This window comes from Salmo trutta, chromosome 32 (genome assembly GCF_901001165.1).
Source record: "Salmo trutta chromosome 32, fSalTru1.1, whole genome shotgun sequence".
In the NCBI taxonomy this organism is placed as follows: Eukaryota; Metazoa; Chordata; class Actinopteri; order Salmoniformes; family Salmonidae; genus Salmo; species Salmo trutta.
The window spans coordinates 6,516,407-6,538,668 of record NC_042988.1 but is presented as its reverse complement, the minus strand read 5'-3'; the positions used below and the strand labels follow the sequence as shown (position 1 = coordinate 6,538,668).

The 22,262-nt window shown below is 41.7% G+C and overlaps 1 protein-coding gene across 1 annotated transcript; it reads right to left on the bottom strand.

The window, feature by feature from the left end:
* Positions 1-253: 253 nt before the first annotated feature.
* On the bottom strand, positions 254-9,136 carry LOC115170923 (cathepsin D). The gene is made up of 9 exons (XM_029727305.1): positions 8,558-9,136; positions 7,936-8,116; positions 7,511-7,634; positions 3,296-3,414; positions 2,850-3,049; positions 2,027-2,149; positions 1,565-1,709; positions 1,252-1,350; positions 254-1,040 (listed from the first exon to the last, which is right to left on the bottom strand). The coding sequence occupies exons 1-9, from the start codon at positions 8,647-8,649 to the stop codon at positions 879-881; spliced, it is 1,245 nt and encodes a 414-aa protein (XP_029583165.1). The 5' UTR covers positions 8,650-9,136; the 3' UTR covers positions 254-878.
* Between the last annotated feature and the right edge of the window lie 13,126 nt (positions 9,137-22,262).

The following is a 22,262-nucleotide window of genomic DNA, read 5'->3' as shown; positions in this document are numbered from 1 at the left end:
AGCTCCTTTGAGGGCACTTACTCTTAAAGGATGTCTGCTGAAGCATACAACTACTACCATAAGCTTTTGAAAAGGAACAAAATGCCAGTTCATCCTGGACAAGAATGACTTGATTTTTATTTAATAAAATACATTTCGGTGTCACATCTTTTGATTGTTAGAATCATCAGATGCTGTAGTGCATGACCATTTTATTTAGGCTATAACGGAAGCATCGTGGTCTTGGGGTCAACATACAATAAGAGTTCAGGTGTACACATCAAAACAAAGAAAGTTTATTTGATAAACCTTGATACCATTACTGTACCCTGGTCCTTGGTACATAGTCAAATTCACTGGACATCAACACTGTTTTTGTTAAATCAACCGGAGAGTTTAATCTACACTGATATGCATTCCGTCTTCTGCTTCATCTACAAAGGAAACGTATTTAGAGTAAAGATATGCATTCAGTAATCTGCTTTCCAAAAACAAAAGTGGTTGCATTGTCAGATAGGAGATACAACAGTACCACTTTGTCTTAATACAAAACACCAAGCTGAACTGCATACAGCAGCTCATACCAGTTTTGATCTGCAACTATTTATTAATCATTCACCAAACTCACACGGGAACACTTTTATTAGTCTTAAAAGAAAATTTTAAAAAACAGCCAGCCCTCCCCCCAAAAAAGAAGCAAAATAGGCAAAGACAAGTTTCTTTTTGGGGTTTTTGTTCATTTTGGTGGTGTGCTTTTCCTCCTATAATTCAGCATGATCTGTGGGGATTTGATTGGTACTAGCTCCACCTTGGTTTGGTAGGACCCCTATATTGCTTATACCCATCAAATCCTTTCAGATCTCCACAAGTGGCTAGGGGTTGTTTGTGCTTTCTCCCCTCTACTTGGCAGGGGCGAACCCCACGCGGTCTGCGTCTCTATCAAACACGCTGTAGTAGCGTCCAATGAACACATCTCCCAGGATCCACAACGGTCCAGCCGGAGGAGGGATGTTCATGGCCATGAAGCCTGACAGACAGATTTTCTGGCCCATCTGGGACTCCTGCAGCATGTAGGGGGAGAAGCTTTGAATGATTCTCAATTGCAGGTATGTCCACAGAATTAAATATTATAATACATTTGAAGATGTAGTAAAATGCATATATGCATGCGAGCTGTGATTAACCGTTTAAGTGATGATTGAAGTTGTCAGATTTCAGACTTTCTACTGGCAGGCAGGCCACATTGAACACTGGCCATGAGGTGCAATTTACCATTATGATATAGTCGTCTCCAGTCAAGTTGAACATCTTCCCTCCCAAGTTGAATGTGATGACGGGGAGAGAGGGAACCTTCTTGCAGTCAATCCAGTACTGAGTGTAAGAAAAAAAATTAAGTGCACGTAAGTTAAAAATAACAGCATGTACTTCACAAATCAAAACGTAACTTCTGTCACTACAATACATGCGTGCATGATTTAAATCTTTTGTTGGCCATTCGGCAGAACTAAAACAGAGGTTGAAACTGATAGAATGTACTTATACGCTACAACAGGTAGACATTTAGTCTACAGACTCCTGTTCCTACCTCTCCCATCAGTAGAGGCAAGGCTCCGATTGCTTTTTGCAGCGCCCGGACCTCCTCCGCAGGCCCGGTGATGAGGGACGTTCCCGTGTCAACAATCGCCTGGCAACCGGCCTTGCACAACGTCAGCTGGTTTCCCACTTCCACACTGCAGAGCACCAATTAGCTGTGATCACTCAAGACTAAATTATCCATAACATCTGTGTGCGATTTCTTAATAAATCGGTTCATGCATCTGGTGTAATAGAAGCAATTATTGGTACAATGATTGTCTTTGATTATTTATTTACACAGAGATAGTTATTTTTTCCATTGACTATAATGGGGGATCCTGCTTTCTGGAAACAGCAGCATGCAGTACCCCATCAGCCTTGAACTTCATGGCTTCAATGATGGGGCAGTTGTTCTCCTCTGGTATAGATATTATAAAAGAGCCTCTGTGTAGATGAGAACCAAGTTGCTTACCTGCTCATCTCAATCTGCCAATAGGCCTTGCGTGTGACATTGACATAGTGCAGGTCTCCAGTGTAGTACAGTGGGTCTGTGCCTCCCAGCATCAGCTCTCCTCCTACAGCAGCAAATGGATCTCTGAGGAGCAGGATATTGAGTTTAGTTCAATCTACTATCAGATATGTAATTGTATTGCCTTAACCCCATTGAAGCTAGTGACAACACAAGAATACAAGGTTGTACAAGTTATGAAAATGAATTTAATTAACCTGTGGTTTATGTTCATAGACTTTACCCACAAAAATAAATACATTTTAAAGCTGCAATATGTAACTTTTTGGGTGACCCAACCAAATTCACATAGAAATGTGCGTTATAGATCTGTCACTCATTGAATGCAAGTCTAAGCAGTAGATGTTCTATTTCTATGCTTCCCATTAAGTTTTGTTTTTGCTCTTTTACTTTCAGTTTTGTACACCAGCTTCAAACAGCTCCAAATACAATATTTTTGGTAAAATGGAAAATATATTTTAGTGGTGTAGATGGCACAATGATTCTCTACACTATAAAGTGCGTGTTGTCACAAACTGAAATTAGGTGAACTATTTCACTTATTTCCAAGGAAATATGACAGCAAGTGTGGTAAAGAATTTCAGGATAACAGGAGCTAAAAATATCCCAGTTCAAATAAAAAGAAACTCCTTTCAGTTGACCTCCAACGGTAAACAGGACTTTAAAAAAATAAAAACAAAATCACAAGTCAACAAACCACACATTGACCTACGGCCCTCAGTAGGAATGTATTAAAAGGAGAAGAAAAGAAATCCCTAAAACCAACCTGCTAATATAGAAGGAAAATATGTTTTGAGGCAACAGCTTGGCAGCCATGGCGGTGTCAAACACAGGGGTTATCTTGTTGACAGATATGGTAGGGTAGCCCATGCCCAGCACCCCGTCAAAGCGTGCCACTGCAAACGTGATGCCAGGTTGCTTCACGGCCTCACCAAACTGTTGACCAGTGACCTGCATGCCAGCCAACTGAGAGAGAGATGGAGTGAAGAACGGGAACTGATATACAAAGCAGATTGTTTGTGAACACAAACAGTGAGGTTTACAGACAATACACAGTAAGAAATGGTATGCAGACTATGCTCCACATTCAATCACTTAAAATAGACAATGGTAAAATTACAGAAAAATGCTGTGGATTTGTCCACTTAAGTGAGAGGAATGCAAATAAACAATGGACAACATGTGTGCGCACACACAGAACAGTCCACTTACATACACAGTGTCCCCACTGATGAACCCAGACAAGCTGCCTCTGCCATACTGGATGGAGAATTTGGTGCCATTCTGAGCATAAGTGCTCGACTTCTTGGAGTTATAACGATGGTGGAGCCCTAAGCAGAGGTGTACATAAAGTTGACAACTCTCTCATTTTCATACAAAACAAACCCGTCCCTCATGCCGCCTTAAAACGATGAATATGACTTCCAGTACAGCATGCTAAAGCATGGATGAGCAACAACAAAAAAAGAAAAGTATTTGCAACTTTAGCTTTTGCACCCATCTCATGATTATATGATAAAAGGGAGATACCTAGTCAGTTGTACAACTGAAATGCATCTTCCGCATTTAACCCAACCCCTCTGAATCAGAGAGGTATGGGGAGCTGCCTTTAAATCGATATCCATAGGAGACTCAGCAGATAGTAAAACCATATAATGTTATGAGTGAAGTGCATAGCCACGGTAAGTAGTTTGGGGCACGGGGTGCTACGCCGACAGGGGGATGCAAAAAAATGCCCGCGCTGAAGACCGCCAATACAGGATTAGTGAAGACCCAGTGCACTAGTGAAACAAAATAATTGTATTTCAGTGTTTACTAGCATTTGTAACTTGAGTCTGATAATTCTCTACATTTGATACATGTTTTCCAGTTTCTTGAAATACTTTGCAAATGCAACTTATTTCTGTGGAAACTGAAATGATCTATTCATTCCTTTTACATGTTAGTAGATGCTCTTATGCAGAGGAACTTACAGTAGTGAGTGCATACATTTACATATTGGTCCCCCGTGGGAATCGAACCCACAACCCAAGCGTTGCAAGAGCCATGCTCAATCAACTCGGCCATGTCACAAACCACTTGATGTCTCAATGTACTCAAATACCGTATTGTGCATTTGTGATGGAAAGTCTACAGGTACAAACCTAGATGACCAGCCAATGTACAATACAGTAATGTTCATTTACATTAAGTTTGTAAGGATGGTAATTAATACTGCACAAAATGTGGTTGTTTTCCATGTTATTTGATCAAGAACATTATTTTTTTTTTTAATTGATGGCTGTTTGCCCATAACTTTGCACCTTTTGATGTAAATGTTTAAGGAGAGGGTTTTGTTTTTTCTGGATTCCATTAGAATGGTCGCAGAGAAAGGGACAGGGCAACAACTCTTACAATTCCAACTATTGAACACCACACAATACTGTTCTTAATTATACAACTACCTTTTTGCAAAGCTGAGATGCTGGAAAAAATGTTTTGCCCGCGCTACAGATGTCTAGATTGGTCCACTAATACAGGACTACTAATGGCCCAGTGCACTATTCATGAAGGGAAAAAAAAACACATTTCCACAAAATATACAGTACCAGTCAAAAACCTGGACACACCTAATCATTCAAGGGTTCTTTATTTTTACTGAAGACATTATTAAAAACTAATGAAATAACATATGGAATCATGTAACCAAAAAATACATATTTTAGATTCCTTAAAGTAGCCACCTTATGCCTTGACAGCTTTGCACACTGTTGGAATTGTCTCAACCAGCTTCACCTGGAATGCTTTTCCAACAGTCTTGAAGGAGTTCCCACATATGCTGAGCACTGGTTGGTTGCTTTTCCTTCACTCTGCAGTCCAACTCATCCCAATCTCAATTGGGTTGAGGTCAGGTGATTGTGGAGGCCAGGTCATCTGATGAACTCCATCACTCTCCTTCTTGGTCAAATAGCCCTTAGACAACCTGGAAGTGTCGGGTCATTGTCCTGTTGAAAAACAAACGAGTCCCACTAAGGGCAAACCAGATGGAATGGCGTATCGCTGCAGAATGCTGTGGTAGCCATGCTAGTTAAGTGTGCCTTGAATTATACATCAATCAATCACTGACAGTGTCACCAGCAAAGCACCCCCACCTCCATGCTTCATGGTGGGAACCACACATGCAGAGATCATCCGTTCACCTACTCTGCATCTCAAAAAGACATGGCAGTTAGAACCAAAAATCTAAAATTTGTACTCAGATCAAAGGACAGATTTCCACCGGACTAATGTCCATTGCTCGTGTTTCTTGGCCCAAGCAAGTCTCTTCTTATTATTGGGGTCCTTAAGTAGTGGTTTCTTTGCAGCAATTCTACCATGAAGGCCTGATTCACACAGTCTCCTCTAAACAGTTGATGTTGAGATGTGTCTGTTACTTGAACTCTTAAGCATTTATTTGGGCTGCAATCTGAGGTGCAGTTAACTCTAATGAATTCGTCCTCTGCAGCAGAGTTAACTCTGGGTCTTCCTTTCCTGTGCCAGTCCTCATGAGAGCCAGTTTCATCATAGCACTCAAAGGTTTTTGCGACTACACTTTTTTTTAACGGATTGACTGACCTTCATGTCTTAAAGTAATGATGGACTGTCATTTCTCTTTGCGTATTTGAGCTGTTCTTGCCATCATACGGACTTGGTCTTTTACCAAATAGGGCTATATTCTGTATACCGCCCCTACCTTGTCACAACAACTGATTGACTCAAACGCATGAAGGAATGAAATTCCACAAATGTACTTTTAACAAGGCACACCTGTTAATTGAAATGCATTTTAGGTGACTACCTCATTAAGCTGGTTGAGAGAATGCCAAGAGTGTGCAAATATGTCATCAAATAAAATATTTTTTGATTTGTTTAACACTTTTTTGGTTACTACATGATTCCATGTGTTTTCATAGTTGATGTCTTCTACAATGTAGAAAATAATAAAAAGAAAAAGAACATTCTGGAATGAGTAGGTGTCCAAACTGATGACTTGTACTGTATATACACTGAACAAAAATATAAATGCAACATGTAAAGTGTTGGTCCCATGTTTTATGAGCTGAAATAAAAAGATCCCAGATGCTGAAAAAGTTAGATTTTGGGCACAAATTTGTTTACATCCCTGTTAGTGAGCATTTCTCCTTCGCCAAGATAATCCATCCACCTGACAAGTGTGTCATATAAAGAAGCTTTATGTGCTGGGGACAATAAATGCCACTAAAATCCGCAGTTGTGTCAAGTTGAGGAAGCGTGCAATTGGCATGCTGACTGCAGGAATGAATGTTAATTTCTCTACCATAAGCCGCCTCCAACGTCCTTTTAAAGAATTTGGCAGTACGTCCAATTGGCTTAAACGCATATCATGTGTAACCACGCCAGCCCAGGACCTCCACATCCAGCTTCTTCACCTGTGGGACCGTCTGAGACCAGCCACCCGGACAACTGATGAAACAGAATTTTCACAAAGAATTTGTGCACAAATTGTCATGAACAGTCGCTGGGAAGATCTGTGTGCTCGCCGTCCTCACAAGGGTCTTGACCTGACTGCAGTTCGGCGTCGTAACCGACTTCAGTGGGCAAATGTTTACCTTCAATGGCCACTGGCATGCTGGAGAAGTGTGCTCTTCACAGACGAATCCCAGTTTCAACTGTACCGGGCAGATGGCAGTGTGTTCGGTATTGTGTGGGTGAGTGGTTTGCGGGTGTCAACGATGTGAACAGAGTGCCCCATGGTGGCGGTGGGGTTATGGTCTGGGCAGGCATAAGCTACGGACAACGAACACAATTGCAATTTATCGAAGGCAGTTTGAATGCACAGTATACTGTGACGAGATCCTGAAGCCCATTGTCGTGCCATTCATCCACCGACATCACTTCATGTTTCAGCATGATAATGCACGACCCCATGTCACAAGGATCTGTTCACAATTCCTGGAAGTTGAAAATATCCCAGTTCTTCCTTGGCCTGCATACTCAGACATGTCACCCATTGAGCATGTTTGGGATGTTCTGGATCGACATGCATGACAGTGTGTTCCAGTTCCCGCCAACATCTTCACACACCCATTGAAGAGGAGTGGGACAACATGCCAAAATCAATAGCCCGATCAACTCGATGCGAAGGAGATGTTTGCACGAGGCAAATTGTGGTCACATCAGATACTGACTGGTTTTCTGATCCACGCCCCTACCTTCAAGGTATGTGACCAACAGATGCATATCTATAATCCCAGTAATGTGAAATCCATAGATTAGAGCCAAATTATTTTATTTAGATTGACTTATTTCCTTATATGAACTGTAACTAAAATCGTAGAAATTGTTGCATCTTTTTTTTTTGCACCCTCTGCACCCCTACTTCCCATGGCTATGGTGAAGTACAGCAAAGGCAATAATAGACTGACTCACAGCATGCAACATCCAGGAAGGAGCAGTGAATGGAGGGCACCCACAGGTTGGAGGAGCCGGTGTCAAACAGCACAGTAAAGTCCTGGGGTGGTGTGCCTATGCTGATCACCCCATAGTACTGAGCCTGTAGAGAGATTTGACAAACACCACATTCATACGATAAATAGGCATAAGTCTATACTACAGTTCTATTTTCCCAACTCCTGGGGAGAGAGATACTGAATGTGCAAGCTATATTAAACCAAATAAATAAATTACACACACATCTCATGATCTTCAATCTGGGCTATGATTAGCAGATTGGGCATGTTATGAAGGGTTGGAACAAAAGCCTGCACATCCAACTCCTGGAGAACCCTGGCTTTTCTTATTGTTGTTTCAGTCAACCTAGAGTTAAACCAGGCCTAGTGACAATATCCACTTACATCCATGAAGTTAGTGAGTCTCTCAACTGGCACTTTCGGGCTCTGAGTGGTTGCTGGTACAGATGTTGGTGTGTCAGCTCCTGCACCACCAACGGTCTTGGCCATGTCCTGGAGTTGTTCAAAACTCATCCCATTGTCGTTCATTAGGCGGCGCATACTGCGCGTCTTGTGGAGGGGAATTCTAAGGGCCCATTGATATGATAACGAAGAGAGAGATACATTAGTTTATCTGTCGTAATTTGTTTAACAAATAATCCAGGACTCGTGCGCTCTAACGTACTTCCTGTATTACACTGATGTTCCCATACATTTACGAGCAGCTTGGTTCTATTTTACAACTTAATTGCTTCGTTATTATGTACAATCTATGTTAACTTCAATTCAAACTTTAGGAGATAGATGTCATGAACATGCCAGCGTTATGGAAACGTTCTGTGGGTGTACCAAAATTCGAACCACATGTGCCTAAACAAACATGCATGTACAATTGGCAATAATTGCCTAACGTCAGGAAATTAAACTACCCCAGAGATAGCCTATTCTGTACTCATCACGAGATGGCGAAAGAATAATTACTTGCGTTATTCAAAAGTTAATCAAGCAACTGACGAAAATATGTTACCTTATAATAGCAGAGCTGTGCGCTATCAACAGCGCGACGCTTATAGACAATATTTTAAGACACCTCATATTCTGTCTTTGATAACTCATCATCCAATTGGTTTTTCTTTCACTTTAGACAATCTTGGCCAAACCGTCCGTCCACAGAAGACTGAGCACTATCAAATCTACGCAGTAAACCCAGTTATATCAGTATGCCTTTCGGTGGTTTCCGTGCACACTCGCTTTTCTTCACTCGGTCCAATCCTGATTGGAGAGAGAGCACATACATTAGACGGTCTTATTGGCTTGAATAATGTCCATCGTTTTAATTTGGTCACTGCAAGCTGGTATCCTTTGGACGTCTAAAGTGCACCTTTTTTTCTTTCTTTAACACTACACAGTTGATTGAAATTATAAAAGATGAGTGATTATTTAAATCAGGTGTGTAGTTCTAGGGCAAAAAACAAAACGTGCACCACTTGGGGTACCGATTGTGGGGAATCGCGGATAGCACGGGTCATTTTAAATCAGACACCCTACTGCGCACTTGACAAGTCGCTGTCGCAGGATCTCGAGAGATGGAGAATGGTCTGATTGTGGCCCGCAATTCGGGGCGTTACTGCATCTGCAGGAATCCCTCTTAAAGAGCGACTGCCTTTAAAAAGCAACGAATCTCTTTGAAAAATGTTTTTATGGGCATCGATATGAGTCGTAAAAAGTTATTCTAGTGTCAACATTTACTACAAAGTGTAAATAGGATAATTCTGGTCATAAAATCAGTCTCTCTAAAACTGAGGTTGGATCATTCGTGTGTCACAACTGGTAAATGAAGGTTGGGTTTTCAAGATGTCCATTTTCCCACTTACATAATAATAATATATTTTTTTACATTTGTAAAGAATAAATTAAATATATATATATTTTTTTATCCAAAACACAGAACACAGACAACAATCAAAGCTATAGTCGTCGCCAGATCCAGAGAACATGAGAACAGAATTAGCAGAGGTTCTTGAAAGCTTTTCTGAACAGCACGGTCTTGAGCTGTGCCTTAAAGGAGGACAGAGATTCTGCAGCCCTAATGGTGTCTGGAAGTGCGTTCCACAGCCGTGGAGTAGCGCAACTGAAAACCGCCACCGATAGTTTTTAGTCTGCTGCGGGGAGACGAACCTGGAGGAGCGAAGGGTGTGTGTGGGGCAGGAGGCTAGAATGAGGTCAGACAGGTATTTCGGTCCAGAGTTGTGGATAGCTTGGTACGTGTGAACCAGGTTGAACAGCACTGGAGTAATCTGCTTGCGGTGTGGATGAGGACATGTGCATCACAGTTCTGGACATATTGTAGCCTGTTTAGGCACTTGGCAGATGCGCCAACAAAAAGGGAATTACAATAGTCCAGACGGGATGAAATAAAGGCGTGGATGAGTTGCTCAAGCTTCCACGTCTACAGTGTCTCATGAGGGACAAATATCATTAACCAAACATGAAATGATCAGGAGACCCAGTCCGTGTGCTTATGGATAATTCCTATTTCCTTTCATCTCAGCGAGGCCAAAACGAGGAAATTAATAGTTTTGTAATTTTTCTAGTTGAAAACCAAATCGAAAATCAGGTATCAACTTATTTTATCTTTTATGGTATCCAAATTGGGCAATGGACATTGAGAAACAGAAAACATTTATCAAATTTGTTTTGTTCATACCTGGAAGTACATGCCCTCTAATAATTTACCTTTATTTAACTAGGCAAGTCAGTTAAGAACACATTCTTATTTTCACTGACAGCCTAGCAACAGTGGGTTAACTGCCTTGTTCAGGGGCAGATGACAGATTTTACCTTGTCAGCTCGGGGATTTGATCTTGCAACCTTTCGGTTACAAGTCCAACCACTAGGCTACCTGCCATCCCGTAATATTCATGGCACATAGCTGGTGTATGTTTACAGTCTGTTTTGCTTATCATGAAGTTAGCATGAAATAGAATGAACTCAACAACAACTTAACCAAGTTGGCTTGCACCACCTGGCTAGCTGGCGTTAGCCGGCAAACATTACTGCTGACAAGCTAGCAAGCTGGCTAACTGACTAGCAGGTTGGCTAGTTAGCCCTACCTGGCTACTGGGTATAGTCATGCTAGCTAGTTGTAGCTAGTGGAAGTAATTTAGTCCATGATGCTAGCTAGTAGTAGCTAGTGGAACTAAGTTAGTCCCTCAACCTGCTTCATGATTAAGCTGCCTGGCCATAGGTACCTGCTGCAGAAATGTTGAGATTTCTTTATCCAGATTTCTTTCTCTAGATCTTCTGTCTGGCTGATGCTGGTGCTTATTGACTGAGTAGGCTAATGATGAACTGAAATGACTACAAATGGTTACCTATCTTTCTCTTTGCATAGCTATTTCTTACACATTAAATACAACAATATCCAATCAGGCAGTACATTGAGGGACCTGATCAGTGATCCTAGATCAACAATGCTAGCCTGAGACACTTTGTGAACAGACTTAGATCTTCCTTGAATAGTATGTGTCTAAGTAAGTGGGGGCGGGGAGAGGAGTGTACTGCAGGTGTGTGTGGTGGCCTGGCTGGTCATTTGTTAGTGGCCTGTAGCCTCAGGCCTTTGCATCTTAAATAGTAAACATATGTCTGTGGCAGTTATTCCCAAAAACATCTCTATTTTATAGCAGAGAGAACAAATGGGAACATCTGTGCAATCAAAAAGGAATGTTAACAAGGTACAGACCACACCTTCAACTTTATATGTTTAAAATATTTAATGAAGTGAGTGACAGACAGGAGTTGGGGCTCAACATTGCCTACCTTGTATGACACTTAAACTTTGCATGTCACATGTGTCTGGATCACAACCAGTCATATCTAGTATCCATTAAAGCAACATTCACAGGGAATTTCATTAATTTGGACATTTGCTCAGTACTTGAAGGGTAGTGGCCAGTAGTCAATGGATGTGTAAAGACAAAGTAATATCATGAAATCAAAATTTGTCTTAGCTTGTAACTTATAAAATATTTAATTTTATTTGATTTTGGATCACAGGTAAAATGCAGAAATTATATATACTTATTACTTAGCAAGAGGAGGTAGGGGGAGAGGGGGTTTCTTCAACTAAACCCATCTATTCACTCTCCCCACATCCCTCCATACATGTGCCATCTGTCAACTGTCAGTAAAAACCACACTGGAAGCAAAACATTGAACATTGAATTAAACCAATTTAATCAAAGGGCAGTTGAATAAGAGTGAGCAAAGTTTAGTATGAGTGGGATAAAGTAGTTGATTGGGCTGCATGGGATTGGTGCCAACAGAAAAACAACTTACCCTAATGAGAGAGAGAGAGCGAGAGAGCGAGAGAGCGAGAGAGAGACAGAGAGCGACTGGGGAAGTTCAGGGATCATTTAAATTCTGTGAGATGGATGCAATTTTAACACACAGGTTAAAAGTAAATAGCATAATGATGTGGACAACCATTCACAGGCAAACAATTTGAAAGTGTTTAGGGGTCAACTATAGGTAATACCACACAACATGAGAGAAATGGAGAGACACCTTTAGAGCATCATGCCTAACAGGAAGTGTAAAGAAGAGGCTTTCATTGAAGGATGGGGAAGGAGAGGAGGTTCTCAGCTGAAATCCAAGAATTATATGTTCTGTCCAATTGTCCCTCAAACAGGCCTGCAGGTGCCATCAACCAGGCTACATACCATCTGTGAATGATGTCATGACTGTCCTGTGAGGATCCAAATAAGTCAGATCAGGTTTGCAATGAATGACTTCAACCAGACCCCCTCTCACCTGCAGGGGGGGGGGGGACTGGTGGGGGTTAACCACTCACGCCCTGTTGTAAATCAGCTCTCCCTCTCCAAATTCACCAAAGGAATGTGCTTTTGTTGTTTCAGGAGATTTTTCCAGCCGAAACTCTAACACGTTCAAAGGCAACTACTGGAACAATGTTTCTAACATAGAATGTGGGGAATGGTCAGAAGCGATCTAGACAACACTAATGTCGTGTTGTTTGTTGTTTTGTGATGTCATTAAAAATGTTAAAGGAAATACTGTAACTTGGAAAGTATTCCCACTACGTGTACGAAGTTTCCATGCTATGCATTATGCATGAAATATGAAAATGTTTTTGTTAACCTCTTACATCTAGACGTTCCGCTAGCGGAACACCTGCTCCAATATCCAATGATAGGTGTGGCGCGAATTACAAATTCCTCAAAAATCCCAAAACTTCCATTTTTCAAACATATGACTATTTTACACCATTTTAAAGACAAGACTCTCCTTTATCTAACCACACTGTCTGATTTCAAAAAGGCTTTACAGCGAAAGCAAAACATTAGATTATGTCAGCAGAGTACCCAGCCAGAAATAATCAGACACCCATTTTTCAAGCTAGCATATAATGTCACAAAAAACAAAACCACAGCTAAATGCAGCACTAACCTTTGATGATCTTCATCAGATGACACGCCTAGGACATTATGTTATACAATACATGCATGTTTTGTTCAATCAAGTTCATATTTATATCAAAAACCAGCTTTTTACATTAGCATGTGACGTTCAGAACTAGCATTCCCACCGAACACTTCCGGTGAATTTACTAAATTACTCACGATAAACGTTCACAAAAAACATAACAATTATTTTAAGAATTATAGATACAGAACTCCTTTATGCAATCGAGGTGTCCGATTTTAAAATAGCTTTTCGGTGAAAGCACATTTTGCAATATTCTGAGTAGATAGCCCAGCCATCATGGCTAGCTATTTTGACACCCACCAAGTTTGACCCTCACCAAACTCCGATTTACTATTAGAAAAGTTTGATTACCTTTCCTGTTCCTTGTCAGAATGCACTCCCAGGACTTCTACTTCAATAACAAATGTTGGTTTGGTTCAAAATAATCCATAGTTATATCCAAATAGCGGCGTTTTGTTCGTGCGTTCAAGACACTATCCAAGGGTGACGAAGGGTTACGCGCCCGCCGCGTTTCGTGACAAAATAATTCTAAATATTCCATTACCGTACTTCGAAGCATGTCAACCGCTGTTTAAAATCAATTTTTTTGCTATTTTTCTCGTAAAAAAAGCGATAATATTCCGACCGGGAGTCGTTGTTTTCGTTCAAAGACGAAAGAATAAAAACATGGGGTCGCCTCGTGCACGCGCCTCCAGTCTCTGTTCTCTGATCGACCACTATCTAAATGCGCTAATGTTTTTCAGCCATGGCCTGCAAAGCCACCATTCAGCATTTTGCCGCCTTCTGAGAGCCTATGGGAGCCGTAGGAAGTGTCACGTTACAGCAGAGATCCCCTGTTTTGGATAGAGATGATCAAGAAGGCCAACAAATGGTCAGAGAGGGCGCTTCCTGTTTGGAATCTTCACAGGTTTTGGTCTGCCAAATGAGTTATGTTATACTCACAGACACCATTCAAACAGTTTTAGAAACTTTGGAGTGTTTTCTATCCAAAGCTAATAATTCTATGCATATTCTAGTTTCTGGGCAGGAGTACAGCTTCACGTTTAAAGTGGTTTGCACTCTGAATCTCAACACAAGGTAGAGATGATAAACTCACCTCCCGATCAATCACTGGTACGGCTGATTAGCTGTCCTAATTAATGTATCTAGAACAGCGAATTTAAGTAGGACCATTCTATTACTCTGCTCAAACCATCGGACTACACTACTCTCATCACACCACTGGGTACCAGCGACACGGCTGGCTAGCCTATCTTCAATGAAGCATCTTCCAGAGCAAATGGAAGTAGAATAAACTCTGTAGTTCTGTTCAGTACTACACGACAAGTCACCGGATACCGGACGACTGCAGAGGAGAACAACAGTAGAAGAATTGTTGGAACCCCTTTTGGACAATCCAAGCCTTACAAGTGTGCCGCAAAAAGGCCCAACCCCCCTTTCCAAGGCGGCCCGGTTCCGAGAGAGACACAGAGAACAGAGGAATTTCACAGAGAAATTACACATAAATACACTCATGATTTCTTACTCCAAGCGGGCAGCGGTTTGTGTGCAAAGTATAGGAGTACTATAAGTGAGAGTAGTTTCAAAAGTACCAACTTTTAAGTGTCTCTGTCTTTCTCTCTCGCCCTCTCCATGTCTTTTGTAACAAGCAGCCATATTGTTGTCAGTCCACTAGGGACCTGATTTTAATGTATTAAGTGTGTATGTTTATCCTGTGTTACCATGTAGTTAGCTAGTAAATAATTAATTAAACCAATTTGTGTAGTATTGAATCATAAGTAAGGCTCGGGTTTTTGCAGATGCAAGGAGGTTATGACTGTTCAGAATGATGATATGATACGAGGTTATGATTAATAATTTGACTGTTTATAAATGTGATAGGTAAACACCTTTAGAGTTTAATTGGTAACTCTTTAAAGAACCACTCTCGTGGTGCCCCAGATTCTAATGAGTTAATTGTTACATGATTAATTTAATCGGGTAACAATTAAACATGTTTAGGAAATTAGATAAATAAGTCTTCAGATTGATGTTAAAGTCAAGTCTTGAAATATTGGAGCCCCGTGCGAGGAATCTAAGACAAAATTAGGCCTTACTGTTGAATTCAGTCTATAGGAATGGTGAAGCAAATTATGTTATACACCAAAGAACAGTAGGCAGGATTGTCATTGAGATTGTGTGCGTTTCCTTTCGACCCAGATAGCAGGGAAAGATTGTCAGGTGTACAACACCGGAGTCAAAGGGTCAGAGTGTGTAGGGTAAATTATTAATTTCCAGAGCTAGGACATAAGAGCAAGCCGATTAAGGAAATTTGTGAACATAATTTCCCTTTTTCACGACCCAGTCTTTCAAAGATAATTCGTAAAAATCCAAATAACTTCACAGATCTTCATTGTAAAGGGTTTAAACACTGTTTCCCATGCTTATTCAATGAACCATAATCAATTAATGAACATGCACCTGTGGAACGGTCGTTAAAACACTAACAGCTTACAGACGGTAGGCAATTAAGGTCACAGTTATGAAAACTTAGGACACTAAAGAGGCCTTTATACTGACTCTGAAAAACACCAAAAGAAAGATGCCCAGGGTCCCTGCACATCTGCGGGAAAGTGCCTTAGGCATGCTGCAAGGAGGCATGAGGACTGCAGATGTGGCCAGGGCAATAAATTGCAATGTCCGTACTGTAAGACGCCTAAGACAGCACTACAGGGAGACAGGACGGACAGCTGATCATTCTCGCAGTGGCAGACCACGTGTAACAAAACTTGCACAGCATCGGTACATCCGAACATCCCACCTGCAGGACAGGTACAGGATGGCAACAACAACTGCCCGAGTTACTCCAGGAATGCACAATCCCTCCATCAGTGCTCAGACTGTCTGCAATAGGCTGAGAGAGGCTGGACTGAGGGCTTGTAGGCCTGTTGTAAGGCAGGTCCTCACCAGACATCACTGGCAACAACGTTGCCTATGGGCACAAACCCACCGTCGCTGGACCAGACAGGACTGGGAAAAAAGTGACGAGTCAAGGTTTTGTCTCACCAGGGGTGATGGTCGGATTCGCGTTTATCGTCGATGGAATGAGCGTTACACCGAGGCCTGTACTCTGGAGCGGGATCGATTTGGAGGTGGAGGGTCTGTCATGATCTGGGGCAGTGTGTCACAGCATCATCTGACTGAGCTTGTTGTCATTGCAGGCAATCTCAGCGCTGTGCGTTACAATGAAGACATCCTCCTCCCTCATGTGGTACCCTTCCTGCAGGCTCATCCTGACATGACCCTCCAGCATGACAATGCCACCAGCCATACTGCTCGTTCTGTGTGTGATTTCCTGCAAGACAGGAATGTCAGTGTTCTGCCATGGCCAGCGAAGAGCCCGAATCTCAATCCCATTGAGCACGTCTGGGACCTGTTGGATTGGAGGGTGAGGGCTAGAGCTATTCCCCCCAGAAATGCCCGGGAACTTGCAGGTGCCTTGGTGGAAGAGTGGGGTAACATCTCACAGCAAGAACTGGCAAATCTGGTGCAGTCCATGAGGAGGAGATCCACTGCAGTACTTAATGCAGCTGGTGGCCACATCAGATACTGACTGTTACTTTTGATTTTGACCCCCAACCCTTTGTTCAGGGACACATTATTCAATTTCTGTTAGTCACATGTCTCTGGAACTTGTTCAGTTTATGTGGCAAAGTAATTTGGCCAAGTGCATCTGTGCTCTCTGTTCAGTGCGCTCTCTGCTTAGCAGCGGTCTCTGCTATCATCAAATGTACTCATGATAGCCACAAGGTCTGTCTGAGCTCAAATGTCATGAAACGCAAATACAGGGATGGGTTTCTCTCTCTTTCATACAAACTTTGAGAAATAACGAGGAGCGCCCACAATGTGTTTTGTGCGGGGAAATGCTTAACGTTAGTAATGAGTCTTTCAAAATGAACAAATTAATAAAACGACACATACTGACCAAACATACAGCATGATGGTAAACCCAGGGAGTTCTTTCAGAACAGGGCAGAATGCTTCAGGAAACAGTGCTTCGACAGTAGACAAGTAAATCAGCTAGCAAGGCATTGTTGTAATTTTATAACAGGCGATGATAAACAGAAATAAGGGAGTACTTACTAACTCTCATGGTAGTAGATGTGAGTTTCGCTTTCAAACAATCCTGTGGCCTTGTAAGTTACACAGCTAATAGCTCAAATTAGCCAAAGCAAGCTAGCTAGCTACTTACTTAGTGCAACTCTAAGTAACAGTACAGATGAAGATGCAAAATGATCAGGCCTACTGCACATCTTACTGTATAAATTATTGTTGAAAACTAGTCTTCGTTGGAACTGTTGCTGTTAAAATACAAGTAATAATTTGTATTCTGAACTGGAATAAAGTGATTGATGCAAGATGCTTTTTGAGGCAAACACACTCACACAGTTCTGGGTTGCTCATCTACAGCAGGAAGCGGCCTCCTGCCTGACTGAGAAAGCAGTAGATGTTCTGATCCAGTTTGGCACCATATATCTATGCGAGTCTCAACTCTGTTTCTGTACTTGGTCTTTAAGTATGTCAGTCTCGTTGCTGAGTATGACCTCAGTGTTGCACTGTCAAAAACTGAGCCCAGAATAGACATGCTTGTTGAAAACTTCAACCAGTCACACACATCTCATTAGGACTGTGTGCGTGTATTCTGGTCTACATCTGTCTGATGTGTTCAATCAGTATTGTATTTATTGTATTGTATGTATTGTATTTTAAACAGCAACAGTTCCAACCTAGATTTACCTTTTAACAATAATTTGTACAGTAAGATGTACAGTAGGCCTGATAGTTTTTTATCTGTACTGTTACTTAGGGTTGCACTATCAAAAAGCCTGTGTGTGCGTTCTGTTACTCATCTGTGTGATGTGATCAATCAGTTCATTCCAGTTCAGAATGAAAATTATTTATTGTGTTTTAACAGCAACAGTTCCAACCTAGACAGATATGTGTGTTTTTAATGGTGGAAAATAAACATGAATATGTATTTATATGAATATTTAATTTAATTGTTATTTGTTTTTGTCTATATTGCATTTGTTTTCGGCATAAGGGAAATGAAATGTACCGATATTTACATATTGTTGCATATTTTCCTAAGCTTGGGTCCCAGGAAAACACAACATTTCTAATTTGGGTCCCAGGCTGAAAAGGTTTAAGAACCCCTGCATTATAAGCTAAGATAGCAAACAGAGAAAAGCCATTCTCCTTTGTTTACAGCGGAAATCCCGCGCTTTGGGTGACGGAAGTACCGCCTTTGTTGGAATCCCGTGTGATTTCAGCTTTCAAGGGTAAATCACCTCTTGTGATAGAATCTGCACTTTTTCTCACATCTGTAACAACTGGTTACACTTTATAGTATCCAACCAATCTCAACTGATTGGATGTCATTGTCTCATTTGATTTAACAAGGAAGTTAAATTGCCAAACAAACATTTTTACCAGGTTGATCATTCAGATAATGACCTCAGTAGCGATGCAAACCAAAACTATGCCATAAGCGAAAAAACTGCAGAAATTGAGATAAACACCCTCCAAAATAAACCATCAGGCGCAGGCCTTGTAAAGGTTATCTCCAGTTTAGCCCTGAAGTATGGGCGACAGCAGAGATTGACATTGGTCCAGTACCGCAGTAGAGACCCAAAAAAAGGATACTGCTAGCCGAGGAACTGCGTTTGAGAACGAAACAATTAAAAGAAATGGCAAAAACGTATGATGACGAACGAGCACAAACTCTTGAACAAAATCGTTTTTTACAGCAACTACTCAATTTAGGCAAAAATAAATAGGACAAAGTCCACACCAAACTAGATAAATCTGCAGACCAAAGACGATCAGTTAATGAACACAATGACCAAGTTGGATGACAAAACTCCTATGCAGCAGAATACCACTCTTAGATACCACCTGGAGGAACTCCAGAACAGTCATGCGCTACAGCGTGACTAACGAACAAAGCAACCAAGCTCGCAACTGGACCTCGGTACACAAAAGAGAGAAGATGACAGAAGGTTTCAGACCTTACCTCTCTCAGGTGTCCCTCAGTCTTTTCCTCTTGGCCATCCAGCACAGAGTAATATGGCACCTCCACGCCAACAAAGCCAAAGCTTGGCTTCTCCTCTTGGCCTTTCGGCCCAAAATTTCCCACAGGATGAAGCCAACCCTTTCCACGCACTTGACACGGAACGCCTTGACAAAATCGTCAAAAACTTCCGCACCTTTGACCCCGTTCCAGGGAAGCCAAACGACACGGATGTTCTTAGCAGACATAGAGGACGCCTTGGATGGCTACCCTAACGCTACGGGTACTGACAGGCTTTACCTGTTAAAGCGAACGTTGAATATTGTGACGCACAAGGTAAACAACAACGCAATAGCCAATTCCACTCAAACTCTGATAAGTTGATCTGTTTTCACCATGAACACAAATGACACATCACGCTGTTCCCAACAATCACTCCACTTTGTGGGGAATATGACCACAGAGTGCAACTCTGAGGGTCGCTGCCTGGAAACAGTCCTGGAGGACTGCTTAAACTGTGATGTGCTAATTGATTTGGGCTCGACAATATCGCTCATCTCTCAAACATTGTTCAATGATCTCAAAAGGGCTTTGAACCCAGCTAAATGTTGGTTAAAAATGGAACGATGCGACACTAAACTTCGAGGCTTCACTGACACTACCTCGCCTCTCACAATGGGGCTCATGCTGAAACTACACTTCCAAGACGTATTGCTTGTTCACCCTGTGTATGTTACCAGCCTCGACACTGAACACCTGCTACTTGGAGCAGACTTGATGGATCGTTTGATCCCACTATTGGATTGGAAAAACATCCAAGTATGGTCACAAGTAACTGTGCCGTCTCCACTTATTACACTCTCTTCTCCTAACGCTGGCTGTAACACAGTCACCCACAAGGAGTATCTGTCGACAGGACCCCTTGGGAAAAAGACGTTTCGACACCTCTTGATAAGAGAATTATCTAATAAGGGTAAATTAATCAATAATCCATCATTAATTAGTAGTTATGGAGCATGGATAATTAATAATGAATGTACTGAATGTTAGTCTCATAAAGGTCTAGTAGAGGCTGGAAAGGGAGAGAAATGTGTGTGTGTATTTAGAAATCCCGGGAGTAGCCTTCAAGGTTCTCCTAACCTATGGGGAAAGGAACAGGCAGTGCTGGAACAGTGGTAGCAGGTCAAGGAAGAGATACTGTTCACCTACTGTCTGTGCGTATGTGTGTGCATAGGTTATCTACTTTTGGGTGTGGATGTGTGTGCGTATTGGAGAGAGAGGATAAAATGAACATCTTTGTTATTCGGACGTCAGAACGTTCTCATGAATAAAGCCGAATGAAACTTTTGCAGAAAGCTGAGTCCTTGCCTAATTATTTAACCCATTGTCTTACAAACCTTGGGAATTAGTCAAGGCTTATTGATTGTTGATTATTATCATTAAGATATAAAATTCCTTTATCACCTCTTGGTGCAGAATTTGACTCAAGCAGATATTACGATATCTCGTCACATTCAATCAGCAAACCAAATAGACTCTTATTTTCATGATTTCGAACCAGCAGTCTCTGTGAGTGAGCCACTTCCCTCCTCCTTGGAGACATGCGATGCTGTGGCTAAGATGAACTTCTCTGGTCCTTCAGGTCACGACAGCCACTGAGCGTTTTGAAGCACAAACACCAGGACATTTGGTTGAAAGGTTACAGCCATTCTACTAACTATGCGGCTACTGACAACTCGTACAAAGGGCACAAACTTTTTGTTTGGGGTGGAGGGGGAGGGGGAGGGGGGGGGGCTTACATGCAACACTGTATGAGGCCGTCCGATCAGGAAACATACCAAGTTGTAAAATTCCCCACGAAAACAGAGAGGAGCGGACAAGCCCCTCAACGAGGATAACCTTAGAATAAATCTCAGATACCACAGTGGTCGTAAAATAAGTCCAGTGGACTTTCCACCTCCCCCCATAAAATGGTAACAATAATCACTTCTTGTCATGTGTATTCTCAACTACAATGCAACTAGTAAAATGCTCTAATCATGTGTTCCGATAGGATAACATTTTGGGATAAATTGGTAGGGTAGCTGGCCCCCTTTAGTACCAGTACCAATGCCAGCAACAGTCAGTCCAGCCACAGTCCGTAAGAAGGTTAGAAACCTAATAATTTGAATTGCCCTTGATAACAGCGACAGATGAGGTAGTAGTCGCTCAGATTGCAACACGTGGAAGAGAATTTCCAAAACACTCTTCTGATGGTTAACACACATGCCACTAATAAATAAAACCTTCCATTCAGGAGGAAAGTTATTAGAAGTCATGAACCATGATCAAACCGCATACGACTGGCTCAGCGCTTATAGCGTACTTCCGTTGTGAGGTTAGCTCCTCCGTGGATAACATAGCTATGAAATAGACTCCTTCATACCTATCGCCACTACAATGGTGTAAGACACATTGACTTTTAGTAAAACCACTACAGGTCCCTTTGGCATATGGCTTGAGGTCGGCACTGATTCTTACTGACACACGGTCATTGACATGGAAATTAAATGATGACATCAGACTCACTCTACCCAGGTTGCAGCCTACCAGGATACTTGGTTTTCTTGCCCTTGGCATGTGTACTTGTGCAAGCAGAAACACACATGCGCAACAAAACATTTAATCAGGATTTATACTAGGATCACTTAAGGGTCTGAGCAAAATACCAGTCTTGGTAAAGTTGAAAATAGACCCTGAAGCCCCTTTGACTCTACAGCTACGTTAATCACCAGTTTCTCTCCAGAGGTTCATAGATCATCCCTGTAGACTGTCTGAAGCTAGCGCCTTATAGCTGTAGACTTATCATGTAGTAATCAATTTAGGATTGTGCCCAAAGCAACACACCACTAAGTAGGATCGCCCTAGATATGACATTGGACAAAATGCCATGATAGAGTCATTTAGTCAAGAACGTGGACGTATATAGAGTCCAATTAGATTATTAAGGTGTGGTAACTATATTTTGTATATCTTTTTGTTCATGTTTTTATTCTTATTTATGAATTTTTTTTACACATAGGAAGTGATACTGTCACAAACAAGTTCCCAATACGACCACCAGTTAGTGCTACAACGCCGCTCATTTGGGGAAGAAATGTAATGATGTATTGCGTGCGTTATTAACGTCTGTCTA